This window comes from Temnothorax americanus, unplaced genomic scaffold, assembly GCF_048541705.1.
Source record: "Temnothorax americanus isolate GAGA-0224 unplaced genomic scaffold, ASM4854170v1 Scaffold77, whole genome shotgun sequence".
NCBI classification, from domain to species: Eukaryota; Metazoa; Arthropoda; class Insecta; order Hymenoptera; family Formicidae; genus Temnothorax; species Temnothorax americanus.
The window spans coordinates 612,546-629,860 of NW_027509800.1; the positions used below are offsets into that span (position 1 = coordinate 612,546).

General features: G+C 41.0%; 5 protein-coding genes across 9 annotated transcripts; 2 read left to right on the forward strand and 3 right to left on the reverse strand.

Annotated features, from left to right (window-relative positions):
* Positions 1-353: 353 nt before the first annotated feature.
* Positions 354-6,308, reverse strand: LOC143906901 (ubiquitin-conjugating enzyme E2 S). Of its 4 annotated transcripts, none has more exons than XM_077423259.1 (5): positions 6,290-6,308; positions 1,913-2,054; positions 1,396-1,586; positions 983-1,111; positions 354-871 (listed from the first exon to the last, which is right to left on the reverse strand). In XM_077423259.1, exons 2-5 carry the CDS (start codon positions 2,004-2,006, stop codon positions 719-721), a joined length of 567 nt encoding a protein of 188 aa, XP_077279385.1. In that variant the 5' UTR covers positions 2,007-2,054; positions 6,290-6,308; the 3' UTR covers positions 354-718. The 4 variants fall into 4 exon arrangements, with proteins under 4 accessions (XP_077279385.1, XP_077279384.1, XP_077279382.1 ...); XM_077423258.1 differs by lacking the exon at positions 6,290-6,308 and adding an exon at positions 2,691-2,826; XM_077423256.1 differs by lacking the exon at positions 6,290-6,308 and adding an exon at positions 2,276-2,668.
* On the forward strand, positions 2,916-5,311 carry Arl6ip1 (ADP-ribosylation factor-like 6 interacting protein 1). Its single transcript, XM_077423260.1, has 5 exons — positions 2,916-3,056; positions 3,262-3,395; positions 4,198-4,435; positions 4,643-4,727; positions 4,819-5,311. Exons 1-5 carry the CDS (start codon positions 3,030-3,032, stop codon positions 4,917-4,919), a joined length of 585 nt encoding a protein of 194 aa, XP_077279386.1. The 5' UTR covers positions 2,916-3,029; the 3' UTR covers positions 4,920-5,311.
* Pex11ab (peroxisomal biogenesis factor 11ab) lies at positions 5,434-11,183 on the forward strand. Of its 2 annotated transcripts, XR_013259685.1 has the most exons (5): positions 5,434-6,675; positions 7,307-7,422; positions 7,506-7,910; positions 8,362-8,726; positions 8,811-11,183. XR_013259685.1 is itself a non-coding variant. In XM_077423254.1 (4 exons), the coding sequence occupies exons 1-4, from the start codon at positions 6,620-6,622 to the stop codon at positions 8,448-8,450; spliced, it is 666 nt and encodes a 221-aa protein (XP_077279380.1). In that variant the 5' UTR covers positions 5,434-6,619; the 3' UTR covers positions 8,451-11,183. The 2 variants fall into 2 exon arrangements, 1 of the variants encoding a protein (XP_077279380.1); XM_077423254.1 differs by having other exon boundaries at positions 8,362-11,183.
* On the reverse strand, positions 7,876-10,162 carry LOC143906904 (heme transporter hrg1-B). Its single transcript, XM_077423262.1, has 3 exons — positions 10,028-10,162; positions 9,028-9,201; positions 7,876-8,862 (listed from the first exon to the last, which is right to left on the reverse strand). Exons 1-3 carry the CDS (start codon positions 10,152-10,154, stop codon positions 8,714-8,716), a joined length of 450 nt encoding a protein of 149 aa, XP_077279388.1. The 5' UTR covers positions 10,155-10,162; the 3' UTR covers positions 7,876-8,713.
* On the reverse strand, positions 11,102-13,604 carry LOC143906885 (testis-expressed protein 10-like). The gene is made up of 5 exons (XM_077423231.1): positions 13,212-13,604; positions 11,895-13,062; positions 11,582-11,825; positions 11,341-11,495; positions 11,102-11,237 (listed from the first exon to the last, which is right to left on the reverse strand). Exons 1-5 carry the CDS (start codon positions 13,413-13,415, stop codon positions 11,134-11,136), a joined length of 1,875 nt encoding a protein of 624 aa, XP_077279357.1. The 5' UTR covers positions 13,416-13,604; the 3' UTR covers positions 11,102-11,133.
* Positions 13,605-17,315: the final 3,711 nt, after the last annotated feature.

Below are 17,315 nucleotides of genomic sequence, written 5' to 3' on the forward strand. Positions count from 1 at the left end.
AACATGTATACATTTTTACGTATGCAGCGTACGACGAGCACGCAAACGGCGCAAGACTGAAGAAAAACTAACGACAGCGTCTCTCAATAAAAAGTAATTCTTGAAAGAAAGCTTGTGTCGTCCATCGAAGAGGAACGTCTCAATATTTGAGTGACGTTTAGTTATCCTTTCACATCCTCTACTTGATCCCGTATCTTCTTTTTTCTTTTTGTATAAAACGTCTTTCGAGTCGTTTCTTAACGACTGAACGATGCTTTATAAGAACGACATAAAAATGTACAAGGTAGTCAAAGCGTCTGCCCGCGGATGAACTGCAACACTCGTCAAGATCGACGCAAAAGATACTTTGCGCATAGAAGACCATTTTTTCTTTATTTCACTCAAGTACGCACATCGTATCATTCTGTACATATGTAAAAATATTTGCTAACAGATAGTATAGAGCAGATTTCTACGTCGGCCCATGACGCGTACAGATCTATCTACTAGACGTGTACTACGCTTTCACGCAAGGTAGATAACGTTTTTGTTTCTCGTATTTTTTTCTTATTTTTACGTAACTAGACATATTAACGTCTTTATATACTTAATACGAAGATCAGTCAAGTTTAGATAATAAAATTTTACTATGCACGACGACGTGTATACACGACGAGGCAACCGTATCATACTAGTTTATTTTAACGTACAAAAGACAGATAAATAATATTGATTTTTCTTATAATCTCTTCAGAGTCCTCTTCTTATCTTTTAACATTTTTTTCTTTTCCGCTGTTAACTTCTTGTCACTTGCGTGCTTTTTTGGAAGAGGTCCACCAGTTTCTGAAGAGGCGCAACTTTCCAAACCTGCCTTGCTACCTTTTCCACCTCCCTGAAGAGATAAAATAATCGCTCGTAAAACGTATGCAACAGTGAAACTGAGAAAAACGTTATCTTCAAAGTTATCTTCAAAAGTCTTTGCGAGACAAGACCTGTACGTTACCTGTGCGTGTATCTCTGTCATCATTTTCGCTCGTTCTGAATATTCGTCGTGACTCTCTAAAAGTAATTTGCCAGCTTCCTCGTTTAAAGCAGATTCCGGATTTGGCACTATCAGTAGACATTTTATAGTCTAAAGAAATATAAAAAGAAAAACGTAAGACCGTGAGCAAGTGTTTATGATATATATATATATATATATAGAGAGAGAGAGAGAGAGAGAGAGAGAGAAAAGTCCCCTATTATGAGATAGGGATCCTACGGTGAGATGGCGAGGTTTTTTCACGGTGGACGCGACAGATGGGGCCTCTATAAAACCTTTTAGCTTAACATATCTCACCGTAGGATCCTGTCCTACGAGGGGACTTGACTCTATATATATAAATGTATACATATCGCGTTTCGGTCATCACTTACCAATAATATATGTTGTATTCCGAGATCCGGCTTCCAATCCTTTTTTAAAGTATTAACACATATTTCGCCATTTTTCGCTACATTAGGGTGGAAAATCTTTGTAAGGAAGTAAGCCTTTGGCGGCCCTTGCGGAAAGTCTTTTCCAAGAACTAATTTCACTCTAAAGAACCCGCCGGCATACGGAGTCCCCGCTGTTGGAAAAAAAAAAACAAAAACATTTAGCGTACTCCGGTGTGTTGCATTATTTGAACACGCAAAGCAAAAGACCGAACGTTAGAAGTATGCAAAGAGCCGTCGGCTCATCTTAACATAGCGGGACACGACGAGTCATGACTATGACATGCGAGTCGAAGTTGGAGTAACCGTGGGGTTAGGACGGTAGAGGCAGGGTTAGGTTAGCTAACGTTAGATGTATGGTCGATAAAAGGATACTTTACTCGGAGATCGCGGTCTCTCACCGTCAAAGGAGCGACAAGGAGCGAAAAAGCGCGGCCAACGAAGTGATAAGTGATCTTACCTGGGCCCTCGATGACGGCTTGTATGTCGGTGACGTCGGCCTCGTTCAAAATGACACGAATACCTTCGGGGGCTTGCGTGACCAACTCTGCCATCTCCTTGGCCACCCGGCGGATGATTTGCGGCGACAGATTTTCCACATTCTGCAAAAATGTATGACCGATCTTACGTACGCGCCGAGCGTTCAACGGAGATGGAAGCACGCGTTAAAACACGCGCGAGACGTAAACAAGAAAGCGTTGTTCGTACGGCAGCGGCGGCGGCGGCGGCGGTGACTTTGGCGGCAGCGGCGGGACGCCGCGATCGCGACGAACGAACGCTACATTTTCGTTCAACGATAACGGACTTGATAGCGGATACTCACGGAGCTCACGGCGGCGGCAGCCATAATCGCCGGAAACTCGGAGCGTGATCTCGGCCAGGTCTCTCGCGCACAGCTACGTGATTTTCTCAACTTTCCGGCGCACAACGTAGGAAAACGCTTAACGTCACAACATCAGCACACGGCATCGCCCGCACGAACCAACATTTTGAACTGACAGCCAATCGCGTGCCAGGTTCGACCGTACTCTCGAAGCCAGAAGTCGCGCCTTTCTTCCCTCTCTGCGCCGCCGTCGCTGTCGTCGCCGCCAGCCGCTTCTGTTCAGTGTTCACCGCACGGCCGCCACCGCGGCCAGCCCCCACTACCACTCTGCGCACTACCGGCGCGCAGTGCGCACTAGTCACTAGTCACTTAATACTCTTTACTGCTCTCTACACGACCTGTTCTCACTCCTCACCTCTCCTACGTCCGGCTCGAGTTGCGCGTTTTTTTTTTTAATTCGGAAGCGCGCGCACGGCTTGCCAGCGTTGTTGCGTCCGAGAGCAAACCGATTGAACCGATTCTAGATTCTAGTTCTAGCCGCCGGAGCTACGAGCTACCCCTCGACACAAGCGTGTATGTAACGTGTAGCGCGACTCGAGATGATGGTACGTAGTGAGTAAATACGAAATACGGAATAGAAGCCGTCCGTGCCAGTGGAACGAGGACTCGTGTGTCGCGCAGCACATCGTCCCCTCCAAATCCCCGCAGCTACAAAGCGAGTTAAAACGCCGCTCTCGTCACGACGCATCACGCGATGACGGACGACGGGACGGTCGAAAAGGTGAGTACGCGTCGACCGTCGACTCTCGTCGCGTCCGTTGACGTTGACGTGTGCGTCAACTCTGCGCGGAACCAACTGACAGCGAGGAAACCCCTCTCTGTCTCTTAACGGACACACGCTTCTGTGTGTGACATAGCAAAAAATCACGGACAGAGCGAGTCAGCGAGACTCGCGTTCGTTGGCTGACGATGCGATGTTATCCTAGGAAAAACACATGAAGCAGTTGAAGCGGAAGATGGAATGCTGGCGGGAGATAATTCTCCCTTTGACGTCCATTCTCTTGTGGGAACGCAGCTGGCATCCTGGGCTGATTGTCGGACTTGTAACGCTGATATTCTGGTAACGCAAGTCTCGATCTTATATAAAACGGGCACCGTAAGGCGTTAAACGAAGTACGTTTTTTTCTTTTTCTTCACGTTGGACGTGCGTTCTCCTAGATAAACCGTCCAGGATATTCGTAGGTTTTTAGTGATATACATAGAAAGACGTACCGTAAAAAATAGAGGAGCAACGGAGGAAGGTACGTGTAGGCTTTAACATTTTCTATGCCGGACACCGGTGACCTATGCGACATGTTTGTTAGTGCATTATTATAATATAACGTGTCGTCCATACGGCGTACAAAAGTAAAAGACGTCGTCGTCGTAAAAAAAAGTATACGGTAGGTGCAAAAAATGCAGTGCAAAACAAAGGAAATGTTTTTATGAAAACGTTCGTTAATATTAACATGTAATATATGTGAAACTACTTGATACGAATAAAAAATGCCAAAACGTCAACGGGCCTGACGGGCGCAAGTCCAGGGTGAGTCCCACTGCTGGTGATGCCTATACGGCACCGGAACGTGTTACGAAGACTTGACGAATGCCCTAAATAAGTTTTCGTAAGGTTTAAGCGTATTACGATATGGCCCTTGCATAACGTATTAAAATCTTGTGTACGGTTTTATATCGACAACGTCGGTAACGCGCCCGCACCCTTGATATATAATGCGTGTACAACAAGTCGTACTCCTGAACGTAGCCCCCCAAAAAAGCTGGCGTACAAAGGCCGCGTGCGGGCTTTGCGTCATCCGAAGGAATATAAACTTGTGTTGGAAAATAAATACATGTATCAAATAGTAATGTTTCTCTTATTACAGTACTATATGGATTCTAGAACCAGCTCTACTGACGATAATCTCCATATGTCTACTGATATTCGCTCTCGTCGATTATCTCGTGCCGCGTTTGACCTCGATCTTATGCAACGCGCAAAGCTGGACAGGACAAAAGGAGAAGAAGTTGATTGAGATTTGTCAAAATGTCTCTGCCACTATGTTGCAGATGCAAGGTACATGGACATCTATCTCGAAAATTCGACACGATCGCCCCAATATTGTAAGTGACGTTCTCTCAAAACTATGTGACTTGTACAATAGTTGAACGAAGAGTCTTTGCATGTCTTTCTAAGCTTTTAAGAGAGAGATCATTTCACGTTACTGACTGCTGGATATATTTTTGGCTACTTGAAAATATACACAGCGTTCATTTCCATATTTTAAAAGTAAGAATGTACGTGTAACATTTTTCTTATTCTTATCGCAGTATTATAGCGCAACGATCCTCTTTCTCATTTTCTTCGCATGGATCGGTAACACGGTCAACAATTTGCTTCTGCTTTACATCATAGGTACGACAACGTTATACCGTTATCACGTTATCAAAATGCTTAAATTCTTCTGTATCTGGTTGTAACCTCGATCGTGCCGTTTATCTTTTAGTGATTGCGGTTCTTCTCACGCCAGGGTTCAAACACAAAGGACGAGCGCGCTGGGCCGTGAAATACGTCTACGATCACTCAATTCGTCGTCATTTATCATAATCGTCGTTTCGTATGTATCTCGTACCCACCGAATCTCTTCGTTCTACATACTTTTACGCCATGCTCTCTCAATATAACGTTCTTCGTAATACTACGATCCATTAATGTACACGTTTACATGTATATTCACCTAACGCGCGTGTATATTTGCGCGTCACGTTCGTTCCAAGAAGAATATAGCCAAAAGTCGGACCGCTTCTAACGATAGAAAAGATCAGTATATAATGTATAGTCCACTAAGAAGAAGATACACGTATACTTACGCGCGTGATATGTAATATCGTCGTCGTCAATGTGATTTTATATCTTTTAAGTATACGTACGTATGCGTACAAGTCTGCCATATTATCTCGTCATTTTCAGGACGTAATAAAAAACTGTTTCGTCTTTCACCACGCTTGGTTTAGACCGTTTTACTTACACGTAAATGTGTGTGCACAGCTTTTTCGTGTTCGCGTTTCTTCTCTGCGGGATGAACGATACCCCGCTGTTGAAATATATTGTTTTGTACAAGTGCGAGTCTTTTTATCGCGTATGTGCGACGTTAAATGACTATAAAAATCAGATACTTTAGCTGCGGCAAAACACACATATACAAGCCCGTGAAGCCTGCTGTGTGGAAACTATATTTTCTTAAAAAAATGGCGAGACAGTTTTCAAATATTATAGTCGGTACGCGAAACTAAAAGAGCGTCCTCGCTACGAAGAGAAGGGAGTAACGAAGCGACAGAACGTACCGTAGTTGATTAAAATGGACTTTAATAGACGTTCGCGTCTATTCAAACGTTTTTTACGAAGCGTGCAGCGTTCTATTACGTGAAAGTTAGCAACGTGTAGCAAACCGTGGCTTTTTCTCAAGGGTAACGCCATAGCGAACACTATATCTGACCATATGCGAGCACGCGTAAACATGCGGTCGGATCCTACGAGTCTAAAATCCTAGTTGGTCCTAGCTCGTAGTCAGCGTCCGGCGAGTCTCAAGTCTCAAGTTCGTCCGCTCGTTTTCCGCAAGAGGTTGCGTGAGGACGCAAAGTTGACAGCGTGCGCGTGAAAGAAGATGAGGGATGACGCGCGTGATGTAAAACCATCCGTTTCGACTTCCGATTCCGAGTACAACAAACTACTGCTACTACTGTTACCGGCGGCAAGTTTACCGCGTTCACTTGACTCCAGTCAAGGTCTCGTTCTTCAAGGAAGACTTAACGAACGTTGCTCTAACGTGGTAGAAGAACCAACCACACGAGTGTGCGTACGTCAAATATGATGCGTGAATATATGACGCGTAGTTTTGCTACGGAATATATTTCGCGTCCTCCGGCCACGCGAAGTAAACATCATCATCGTCGATCGACGGTAAACTGTTTCCTAACCTCTTAGTAGTTACCGCACTGTGTTCGTTCCTTTCCATATACAACGTCCTTCCAAAGTGCAGAGTCCGCGGGCAACTGTTACTAGCTCTCGCGATAATGACAAGCGCGCTTCGTGAAAGATATACGACAGTTATGGTAAATGCGAAAAACGTAAAGAAATGAGACGATGTTTATTCTGGATTTTACTTCAGCTTTAAGTATGAAAGATTTTGCAGTATCTATTAAACGTAACGTTGTCGCTTTATTTTTGTTACGTACACACGTGTGAGTTGAAGTAAGAACGTCGTAAAAGATAACGCAAGGTTGCAAGATTCTTTGGAAAGAGATATCATGGATATCGTTGTAAAGTTGAACGAGCAAACGGCAGGGAGAGACAAAATAATCAGGTATATATATATACATATATATGATCATTTTCATTGAACGTTACTCTCTTTTTATGCCGTCGACGACATGACTTTTTGTTTCTTTTCCGTCACTTGTATGCCAGCTCAAGTATTATAGGTTACGTTCCGTGTACCGTTATGTACACTTTATGTACTTTAATACGTTTTTACGTTCTCGTTTCTAAAACGTCAAACACGCTTTGTTTACCACACACAAACGTTCACAACTCGGGTGGACTAACGTTTCATCAACACATTCTCTGCGGACGTGAAATGAAAAATCATCCGTCACATTATAGCTTTTAATATCGCATATTTTTGTGATCAAGTGTCTTTTACGTTTTCCGAACGTTCGTTAAAAAAAAGTAGCCGTAAGCGAAGGAAACGTAACGTTGTGTTTAGATATGTTTTTAAAGAGTCGGTGAAAAACCTTTGCTCTCAGCTGTCCATCACTTATACGCGGAGTTAAACAGGAGCTTTTCACGCGTTTTCGTAAGACGTACAAGAGCTTCAACGTTGATACGCGGAGACGATCTGTCCATAGTATTAAACGTGTGGCGTACGAAATACTCGCTACATATGCTTTCAACCGCGTATCAGAAATAATATCAAAGGTATATGTCTGTTGCAGGTTACTACAATATGGAAGTCGAGTATATTGGTACTACGCTCAAAATATGCGTAGCACAAGATACTCCGCAGAACGTTTAAGGAGTTTGGAATTCACTTTTAGCTCATTTCGAAAACGTACGTAACTTTCCGGTTTGTAAAAAACATTTCTTATAGCTGACAACGTAATATCATATATATAGTTTTTTACTTCTTTCTAGTACTGCGCTTTGGAAGATGCTTAGACAGCTTCTATTCTGCCCTAAAAATGATCAAGTATCCCGATCCTACGGTTCGACGAACATTAATTGTGGCAAAGATAACAAATGCTTTGTACTTGATGGCAGATCATTTCATCTGGATTGGCAGAGTAGGAATTTTACGTGTCGATCTAGAAAAATGGAATAAAGTTGCTAATAAATATTGGCTACTAACCATCATTATGAGTTTGATGAGAGATATTTACGAGATTGTCAAAATTTTGGGACACGAGAAGACGGCCGTTAAACAACATCATATATTATCCTGTTTAAAAAATCACAAGGAAGTGATGATGGATACCGTTAAAAACGGATGTGATTTGTTTATTCCATTGACAGCCATAGGTGTCACAAAATGTACTCCAGGTACAATAGGTTTTCTTGGGATAATTTCTTCCTTGATTGGTTTGTACACAATTATCGATCCACTTTATAAGTTGTCCCCATCTTAAGACGCGTCCGAAACTCGTACTCACTCGTACACTTCTCGACGCGGGTATATGCGTATAATGTATATATTCTTTATGTCCGTCGTACATGTACATATATGGTTAGAGAGAAAGAGGGAGAGGGGGGAGAGAGAGAGAGAGAGAGAGAGAGAGAGAGAGAGAGAGAGAGAGAGAGAGAGAGAGAGAGAGAGAGAGAGAGAGAGAGAGAAAGAGGGAGAGAGAGAGAGACAGTTGTGCCCAAGTGTACATAGGAACAGAAGCACGATATTCTTATATTAAAATGTTGAACACGTTTATACGTAGTTGTGATTAAATGGAGAAAATATATGGGATTTATATATATTCTTTTTTCACCTTTTTTTTTCAAGATGTATTAATAGTCAATATACAACGTTTGAACCAAACCTGCTCAACGTCATCGAGCGGGAGAATATTTGCATCTTTTCCACGGCCATAACAGGGTGACACGGGACGCCGCTGTAACGCTCAACGATACAAACAAGATGGATATAGAAACACACAAACGTATGCGTCACGGATAAACGCTCGATATTCCATCTACTTGCACTTTCTCGTCACTATTTAAAAAGGTACGAGTTGAGAAAAAGAAAACATTTTGTTCGCGAGTAAAACGTTGACGAGGTTTGGACTTGTACACGTGTGTTATTTTGTAAAAAACTACATTTTGTATAAAAGTATAAACACGGCGGATGTCATGTTTCAAGCACTATCGGTGAGTATAGGTGCTGCTCCCTCTTGGATCACGACGTCATATTTGTAAGAGTAATACATTAATGTAATACCCCATTTTCCACAGATCAGAGACCACACTGCTGATATGACAGTGCTTTCAGAAATTGGTCGAATGGCTACAATAATAGATAACGTTTTATGCGTTGGAGAGTCGTGTAACTTTGCTACGCCCATCAGCGTAAGGAGGGGTTTACATGGAAACGTAAAAATGAAACGTAACATTTACGTGTGTCGTTGAAAAAATAACGTTACATACAAAGTATATCTAAAATAAAGCTTACGACGGTTGTAGTAAAACGTAAGAAACAGGTACCAGATGAATGCAGTAACGCCAGTTACGGCACTTACAAAACCCACAACGTTCAAATTTCGCAATGTGACCCTGGTATGCCATCTTTCCAAAGTTTCTTTGCCTTTTACCCAATGCAAGTGAAAGCAGACTCCAGCTAAAGCACCTATACATTTCGATAACGATTAACGTTTCCGGCTTGTTTCACCATCATATATATGGAACCGTGATATTATGAACAAAAAATTATACAACTTGTTACTTTTTACGTTATACAAATATGCTTCAATCTAAAAAAAACTATGTATCCTATATTTTCAGCACGTTGGCGTTCACATATATTATCAAGTTTTAAAGTCGTACATCGACACACGACGCATGAAGACGCTAGAACACGTTATAAAAATTTTATTTTATTTAATATGACGTTCAACTTGTGTGTGTGTGTGCAAACACGTACGTTATTTTAATATATATAATACAAGAAAAAATGTCATCTCTTTTTCTAGCGTTATATCACCACGCCACGATGGTTGCACGAAGATAACAGAGGACCTTTTAAAGTACACGTTACTCATATCGTGCGCAGCTTATATATATAGATATATACGTGTAGCAGTGATATAAGAAGAATAATAATACTGTTGATATTACGTTTCATATTATCATTCGCAACAGTAATATCTCAACGTTAGCTCAACATTTACAACTAAAAGGAAATAGGTACTTTTGCGTTGCATCCTACATTTTATTAACGTTCGTCAATATTCTGGGTTAATCACAAAAGAGAAACCTTGAGAATTTTTACAACAGCGTAAACTGCGTGGATCAAGTGTCGCGCACAAAATGCAGATAGACAGCAAGAGAACGCTATAATTTATTAAGGAAACGTAAACTCACATATAATATATGAGATACACAGCTGTTTTGTTACAACCTTAACCTTACGTTAAAGTATGCCGTCGTAACGTTACGCGTGCATTATCGCTAACCTGCTAATATAGACCAAAATCCGACGTCGTGGTTCCCACAAATAATGAATAAGACAAAAAATGCGGATACACCAATCAGTATACCCACGGCACTAATGAGTAGATGCACCAGGACGTCGCGTAACATTTCTTTTCGGATATAACTTTACTATAATATTGTAGGCTCAAAGCCCGGTGTCCACGATGCTAGAACTGTGTCCGAGTTTCGGTTTAAGCCACGGAAACTGCTACTTTTCTGTAAGCAAGAGAGCTGCAAGTTGCGTGGCTTAAATCAAAACTCGGACGCAATTCTAGCATCGTGGACACAAGGCTTAAGCCCTAAGCCCTAAGGCCGGTATTCAAAGTCTTCAAAATCGTCTTAAGTACGGTCTTAAGACGCTAATGCGGCTCTGTGATTGGTTCATGACATCTTAAGATTGAACTTAAGACGGTCTTAACAAACTATGAATACCGGCCTAAGGAATTAACCAATCACAGTCAATTATTCTTCTCAAATTCTACTGTAATTGAACAATTTCTTAAGACTTAAGGCCGTGGCACATAGAAAAACTTAAGCAATAAAACTCAAGCAGTAAGCAAATCAGCCAATCAGCCAAGAACTTGAGGCACGGCCCTAAGCATCCATACCGCTTAGGGCCGTGCCTTAAGTTCTTGACTGTGCGTGGCTGCGTTGCTCACCGCTTGGCTTTTACTGCTCAAGTTTTTCCATGTGCCAAGGCCTTAAGTCGTAAGATGTGACTACGCACATTCCATTATTCTCGTTGCGGTCGAAGAATAATGAACTGTGCGTGGCCACGTCTTACGACTTACAACATCCATTGTAGACCGGCCCATATTGGAACGTGATACATTTGGTTCTGGACTTTTATGTATCTCTGTCCCTGAGAAAAATTTGATTCACGCGATAGAATGGCCAAGTTAACAGCGGGCCAAGTTAACATTCGAAACTTTTTTCTTTTCATTCGCGCTTGTCTCGTTATCGCAGCACGATACATTAAAGTCATATTAAGTCGTACGATATGTTAATACGTTATCAAGACTTGCGCTCAACATAGACAAACCGATCGTACAACATTCAACATGCGACAACGTGCGAACGTCGTTATTTAATAATAAATCTGTGAATCTACAAAATAAAATAGATTACAAATCATGAGTCTCGATCGTTTATCATCCTGTGAACCTACAATGTCGATCTTTTTAGCATTTTCTGAAAAGAATAAAGCGTTTGTAATACACAATAATGAAAGTTACAGCACATATAATATATACGCCCTTACGTCATCCTTAATTACGTTTATATAACTTCTCACCGATAATAGACTTGCGTTTAGCTATCAATTCTTTCCGGATATATTCCTTAAAACGTAGAACTATTTGACCGATCATTCGAATTACGACGTCATCTATGCTTGATCTCAAAAGTAACGTCGGTAAGATCGTAACAAAGTTTTCAAACGCCTTTTCTCTGTCAACGGAAACAAGTATAAAAAAACGTCATATGCTCTACAGAAACTAACGTATCTATCATATTATTCTATTTAAAACGATTACCTGTGTAACTCGGTTAACGTGCTTTCCAACATAACGTCACCGATAATCAGATACAAGTGTGATTGCACGTCTTTCTTCGGCAAACGAGTAGATGCTTCAATAATCAATCGTAAAGTGTGACTTAAACTAATACGGTTGGTATACCAAACTGGACCAGCTTGCAAAAATAAAGTTCTTAAAAGTTTAATCAGTTGCGACAACGATGCGGACGATGCGGACGAGTCGCACCACGTTTCAATAGCACCTGGAAAAGAGAAAGGTCCGTGTGGTTTTGTGAAAAAAAGGCACGATACGCGAAACAATATTACGTTACCATTTAAATATTTCATAACTGATACGCAATAGGTTTTGGTAGACTTGGGAAATTGTTCGTCGTTGCTAAACAGAGATGTAAACCATGCGTGAATTTGACAAAGTCCCAAGTTCTGTTCCAAACACCCATCCATACACGCCGCTTGAGAAAAATCCTCTTGATGTTTTCTGGATTCATTAACAAACGGCTTTACTTTACCATATGGAAATCTCGACAGAAACGTCTTCATATATGCATCGTGAAATGTATCTTTAAACCACGGCCTCGTACGCTTGACGTCATAATCGTTGCACGCCAACGTATCAATGTATTCCACAATCGATTGTATAATCACGACGATACTCGTCAACACGGCAGCTGCCTCACTCGAAATCGTACGTTCTGTGTAACTCGACACTTTTTCATCCGGGCATACTTCAAGCCAAATATCAGACATCAGTGGCATCAATAAATCTACATATTTCATGAATTCTTCAACAGGTATAGTTTCTTTCACGCTATCACCTATCGAGCTCACATCTTTGTCAAGCGTACGTTCACAAACTCGAGTCACGTTATCGCTATAAACGGGAATATATCTGGTATATCTCGTCGCTCTCGCGCGCGGAAGCACGTTCGACCGCGCAGTTACACAAAGCTTTCTATAGCTTACTATAGAGACAAACATATTAGCTAAACGTTCCAAAACTTTACGTCTCCATTTTACATCCGTGCTCTTGGACGTTAGCGTCGTCGTTACGCGTGCCCCAGGTCTAACTTGGTTGTGTACGCTACATATCATACTCAAAAAATTGGGTAATATTTTATGGCTGTCTCTCGCCACGACACTATCGCACGTCTTTACGAGAACATCCAAGAAAAGTAGAGAATCTTCCTTCACACGTGGATCAATATGCGTCATGGCACAGTTTAAATACGATATTACAATTTCACGCAAGGGTGTCACGTGTCGCGTCGAAATACGGCCAAGAATAAAATCGAGCGCATGAAACGAACTTGTTCGTACATTTCTCTCTTTATCAAGAGATAAAGCTGCAATACCACGTAACAAAGAATTCAATTGCGAATGTAGAGTTTTTGGAGACGTTCGCAACAAGATGTCTTTCAATTGTCTCAACGCATCTTCTCTCACAGTCGAATTGTGATGCCGAAAACGCGTTAATAAATCCTGAAAAAAAGTATATATATATATATATATATCCATCGGATTACCATTCGCAGGTTACACGTAAAACGCATTAACTACGTTTAGGTTTATACAATACGCTTTAACATTCGCGTAACTCGTAAAAATTAAATGTAACGTGATTTACGTACATCGATATTCAATTTGCGAGAACTGAGAACTTCCGTTTCACTCCGTTGCTTCAATTGTTCACGTATCAGTATCTTCTTTACTTTAAATGACGTATCCGTAATATTCAAGCCTTTCGGTAACGACGTGAGGGATCTCTTAGTTTTCAATTTTATTTTCGACTTTTCTGATTTCAGACGTTTCGAACGTTTATGACCTTTACTCATGTTTCTGATATATATATGTATCGTATTACGGACAAAATAATATCGCAACGTTCCTTTCGGAGTGGATGCTTCCAACTCTAAAAAGCTATGTGCATGGCAAACGTATATTTACATTTTGTGTAACAAAATTACACGAACACAACGTGAGGTTATTTGACTCGTACTCGAAAAGTGTAGCATACAACTACACCCATAGAAATAGTCATAGACAGAGAAACCTGAGAACGGCCATCCTAGAGATTTTCAAGTATAAAGGTGCCTTTTCATGCTGACGCTCGACGCTCATTTTCAGCGGCAAGAAGGTCGCATGACCACACGTGACGCCGGCGTCACGTGAACGTCATGAAAAGGAAAACAGCGTCAAAATTTCGGCGTCTTTGCGTTGCTTTGGCTTTGACGCTTAAAGCTGAGAAAATCTAGCTTACTTTGCTTGAAGCGGTAAATGTTTAGTATAACGCTCTCTCCTCCGATTTTCTTAAAACTTTGTAAAATTGTTTAATTTCTGTGTAAAAAACATTCTGAGAAGAAAAATCGTCGCTCAGGTCTCGTTCTTTTTAAATTTAATTTTGAAGTTTTGATGTCGGTAAGGTAAAAGTAAACTCTAACAATGACAAGTTGACCATGGAAATGAGTCTGTGATTATAAAATGTGACAGTCTGAAGTGCTTCTCTAAATTTATTTATATTTTTTTAAGTTAAAAAGGACATGTATCGAGATAACGATAATGTGATGCACAAGTTAAATTATGATTTCTTGAGACTGTTCGAAGACCTTCGAAGGTCAAATACATTTATTTTACTTAGAATTCCTGAAAAATAAAAAGAATTACGTTGCGTTATACACGTATCATATATTTTATCATACTTACCTGGATAACCTACCTTATAAATTCTGTTGATCGTGGAATGTCTTGGTGACACCTGAAAATAAAAAGAATACGTAAATCATGACGGATTACGCGATATTAGATGCGATAAATGTTACGGAGCAGGGAAAACCGTACTCGATGTAAAAGGATTCATATACGTAATATATTTTATTTGAAACATTTATTTAGCCAAAAGGTAACGTAAAATACATGCAATCGCATATCGAGAGAGTATGTGGTTGGGACTTTAAACGTTTGAAACATAGTCCGTAAAGGAGACGAAGCCTGAATACGTGACAAACGTTCAAATAAACGTGTTCGAACGTAAAGTAAACATAATAAAACAAAAAATTAAAATAAAAAAAAAATTAACCTAACCTGACCATTTCCTGACCACATCCTGCCTTTTCCTGACCATATTAAAAAAATTAAAAAAAATCCTGATCGACGTCCTGACCAACTTGACAAAAATTGAAGTAAACGACGTAAAATTTAAATAAGTAATAAAACGTGACAAAAATTTAAATAAAATTGTAAAAAATTAAATAAATTTTAATTTGTAAAAAAATTAAAACAAAATTTAAAATTTTCTGACCATTTATTGGCTACATCCTAACTTTTCCTGACCATATTAAAAAAATTTAAAAAAATCCTGATCGACGTCCTGACCAAATTGACAAAAATTAAAATAAAAATGTAAAATTTAAATAAAAATTAAACGTGAGAAAAATTTTGAAGAAATTATCAAAAAAATAATTTGTAAAATATATAAAAAAATAATATTTTTAAATTTTCTGACCATATCCTGACCAAATCTTAAACTAACTTGACCATATCTAAAGAATTAATAATTAAAATTTTAATATAAACAAAAAACAAATTTTGAAAAAAATAAAATTTAAAAAAAAATTTTAGATTTACTGGCCATATCTGGACTATACCCTGACTTTGCCGACCATTCTTTTCTGACCATTTCCTAACTTTTTTGAACATTCTTTCCTAACCACCCAAAAAATTTTTTTTTGATTATTTTTTTACCGCCCCTGACTTTTCCCAACCGAAAAAAAAATCATTTCTTTGCCGCAAAAAAACCATTTCCTCGCTGGAAAAAACCATTTCCTTGCAAAAAAAAAAAAGAAAAAAAATTTCCTTACCACAAAAAAAGATTTCCTTACCGCAAAAAAAGATTTTCTTACCAAAGAAACTATTTCCTAACCCTCCAAAAAAATTATTTTTTTTACCAAAAAAAAAGAAAGAATTTCTTACCGCAAAAAAAGCATTTCTTCACCGAAAAAAAAACATTTTGCCGAAAAAAACTTATTTCCTTGCCGCAAAAAAGCCATTTTCTTGCTGGAAAAAATAACTTATTTCCTTGCCGGAAAAACCATTTCCTTGCCGCCAAAAAAAACATTTTTTCACCGCAAAAAAAACCCATTTCCTTACAAAAAAAAACACCATTTAAAAAACATATCTTTGCCGAAAAAAAGACCATTTTTCACCGCAAAAAAAAAAACATTTCCTTATCGCAAAAAACCATATCCTTGCCGTCAAAAAAAATTTCTTGCCAACCTAACCTAACCTAACCCTAACTTTGCGACCGCAGGAAGTTCCAACGCGCGCAGCGGTAGAAAACTAACTTTGCGACCGCAGGAAATTCCAACGCGCGCAGCGGTTAACTTTGCGACCGCAGGAAGTTCCAACGCGCGCAGCGGTAGAAAACTAACTTTGCGACCGCAGGAAGTTGCAACGCGCGCAGCGGTAGAAAACTAACTTTGCGACCGCAGGAAGTTGCAACGCGCGCAGCGGTAGAAAACTAACTTTGCGACCGCAAGAAGTTGCAACGCGCGCAGCGGTAGAAAACTAACTTTGCGACCGCAGGAAGTTGCAACGCGCGCAGCGGTCTAACCCTAACCCTAACTTTGCGACCGCAGGAAGTTGCAACGCGCGCAGCGGTAGAAAATTAACTTTGCGACCGCAGGAAGTTGCAACGCGCGCAGCGGTAGAAAACTAACTTTGCGACCGCAGGAAGTTGCAACGCGCGCAGCGGTCTAACCCTAACCCTAACTTTGCGACCGCAGGAAGTTGCAACGCGCGCAGCGGTAGAAAACTAACTTTGCGACCGCAGGAAGTTGCAACGCGCGCAGCGGTAGAAAACTAACTTTGCGACCGCAGGAAGTTGCAACGCGCGCAGCGGTAGAAAACTAACTTTGCGACCGCAGGAAGTTGCAACGCGCGCAGCGGTAGAAAACTAACTTTGCGACCGCAGGAAGTTGCAACGCGCGCAGCGGTAGAAAACTAACTTTGCGACCGCAGGAAGTTGCAACGCGCGCAGCGGTAAAAAACTAACTTTGCGACCGCAGGAAGTGCAAGCGCGGCCAGCGGTAGAAAATAACTTTGCGACGCAAGCAGTTTGCACGCGCGCAGCGGTCAACCCCTAAACCAACTTTGCTGACGCAGGACAGTTGCAACGAGCGCCGCAGAGCGGTAGAAATAGAAAAATAACTTTGCGACCCGCAGAAGTTGCAAAGCGCGCCGCAGAAGCGGTTGAGAAAAAACAACTGTGCCGACCGCAGGAAAGTTGCAAAACGCGCGCAGCGGTTCTAACCCTAACCCAACTTGCGACCAGCAGGAAGTTGCAACGCGAGCACGGCAGTAGAATTAGAAAAACTAACTTTGCGACCGCAGGACGTTGCAACGCGGCGCAGAGCGGTTTAGAAAGAAATAACTTTGCGACCGAGGAAGTTGAACGCGGCGCAGGCGGTATTAAAAAACAATGCGACCGCAAGAAGTTGGCAAAACGCGCGCCGCGGTAGAGAAATTGAGGGAATCGAAAAAAACTTTGCGACCGCAGGGAAAGTTAGCAAACAACGCGCGTAGCGGTAGAAAAACTAACTTTGCAGACCGCAGGAAGTTGCAAACGCGCGCAGCGTGCTAACCCTAACCCTAACTTTGTCGACCCGCAGGAAGTTGCAACGCGCGCAGCGGTAGAAAACTAACTTTGCGACCGCAGGAAAGTTGTGCACGCGCGCAGC

Bases quoted from the DNA above. Each gene is read 5' to 3' on its own strand.
- LOC143906901 (XM_077423256.1), bottom strand. From the start codon at position 2,299: ATGGCTGCCGCCGCCGTGAGCTCC. The intron at 1,112-1,395 runs GTAAGTGATGAC...ATATTTCTTTAG, and splicing joins GAATACAACATATATTATTG to ACTATAAAATGTCTACTGAT. The intron at 872-982 runs GTAACGTACAGG...TTATCTCTTCAG, and splicing joins TGACAGAGATACACGCACAG to GGAGGTGGAAAAGGTAGCAA.
- Arl6ip1 (XM_077423260.1), top strand. From the start codon at position 3,030: ATGACGGACGACGGGACGGTCGAAAAG. The intron at 3,057-3,261 runs GTGAGTACGCGT...ATGTTATCCTAG, and splicing joins ACGACGGGACGGTCGAAAAG to GAAAAACACATGAAGCAGTT. The intron at 3,396-4,197 runs GTAACGCAAGTC...CTCTTATTACAG, and splicing joins CTTGTAACGCTGATATTCTG to TACTATATGGATTCTAGAAC.
- Pex11ab (XM_077423254.1), top strand. From the start codon at position 6,620: ATGGATATCGTTGTAAAGTTGAACGAGCAAACGGCAGGGAGAGACAAA. The intron at 7,423-7,505 runs GTACGTAACTTT...ACTTCTTTCTAG, and splicing joins TTTTAGCTCATTTCGAAAAC to TACTGCGCTTTGGAAGATGC. The intron at 7,911-8,361 runs GTACAATAGGTT...TTTTTTTTCAAG, and splicing joins TGTCACAAAATGTACTCCAG to ATGTATTAATAGTCAATATA.
- LOC143906904 (XM_077423262.1), bottom strand. From the start codon at position 10,154: ATGTTACGCGACGTCCTGGTGCATCTACTCATTAGTGCCGTGGGTATA. The intron at 9,202-10,027 runs GTTAGCGATAAT...CGAAATGTATAG, and splicing joins ATTTTGGTCTATATTAGCAG to GTGCTTTAGCTGGAGTCTGC. The intron at 8,863-9,027 runs GTAAGCTTTATT...CTATTATTGTAG, and splicing joins TACGTTTTACTACAACCGTC to CCATTCGACCAATTTCTGAA.
- LOC143906885 (XM_077423231.1), bottom strand. From the start codon at position 13,415: ATGAGTAAAGGTCATAAACGTTCGAAACGTCTGAAATCAGAAAAGTCG. The intron at 13,063-13,211 runs GTACGTAAATCA...ACTTTTTTTCAG, and splicing joins CTCGCAAATTGAATATCGAT to GATTTATTAACGCGTTTTCG. The intron at 11,496-11,581 runs GTAATCGTTTTA...TTCCGTTGACAG, and splicing joins ACGTTAACCGAGTTACACAG to AGAAAAGGCGTTTGAAAACT.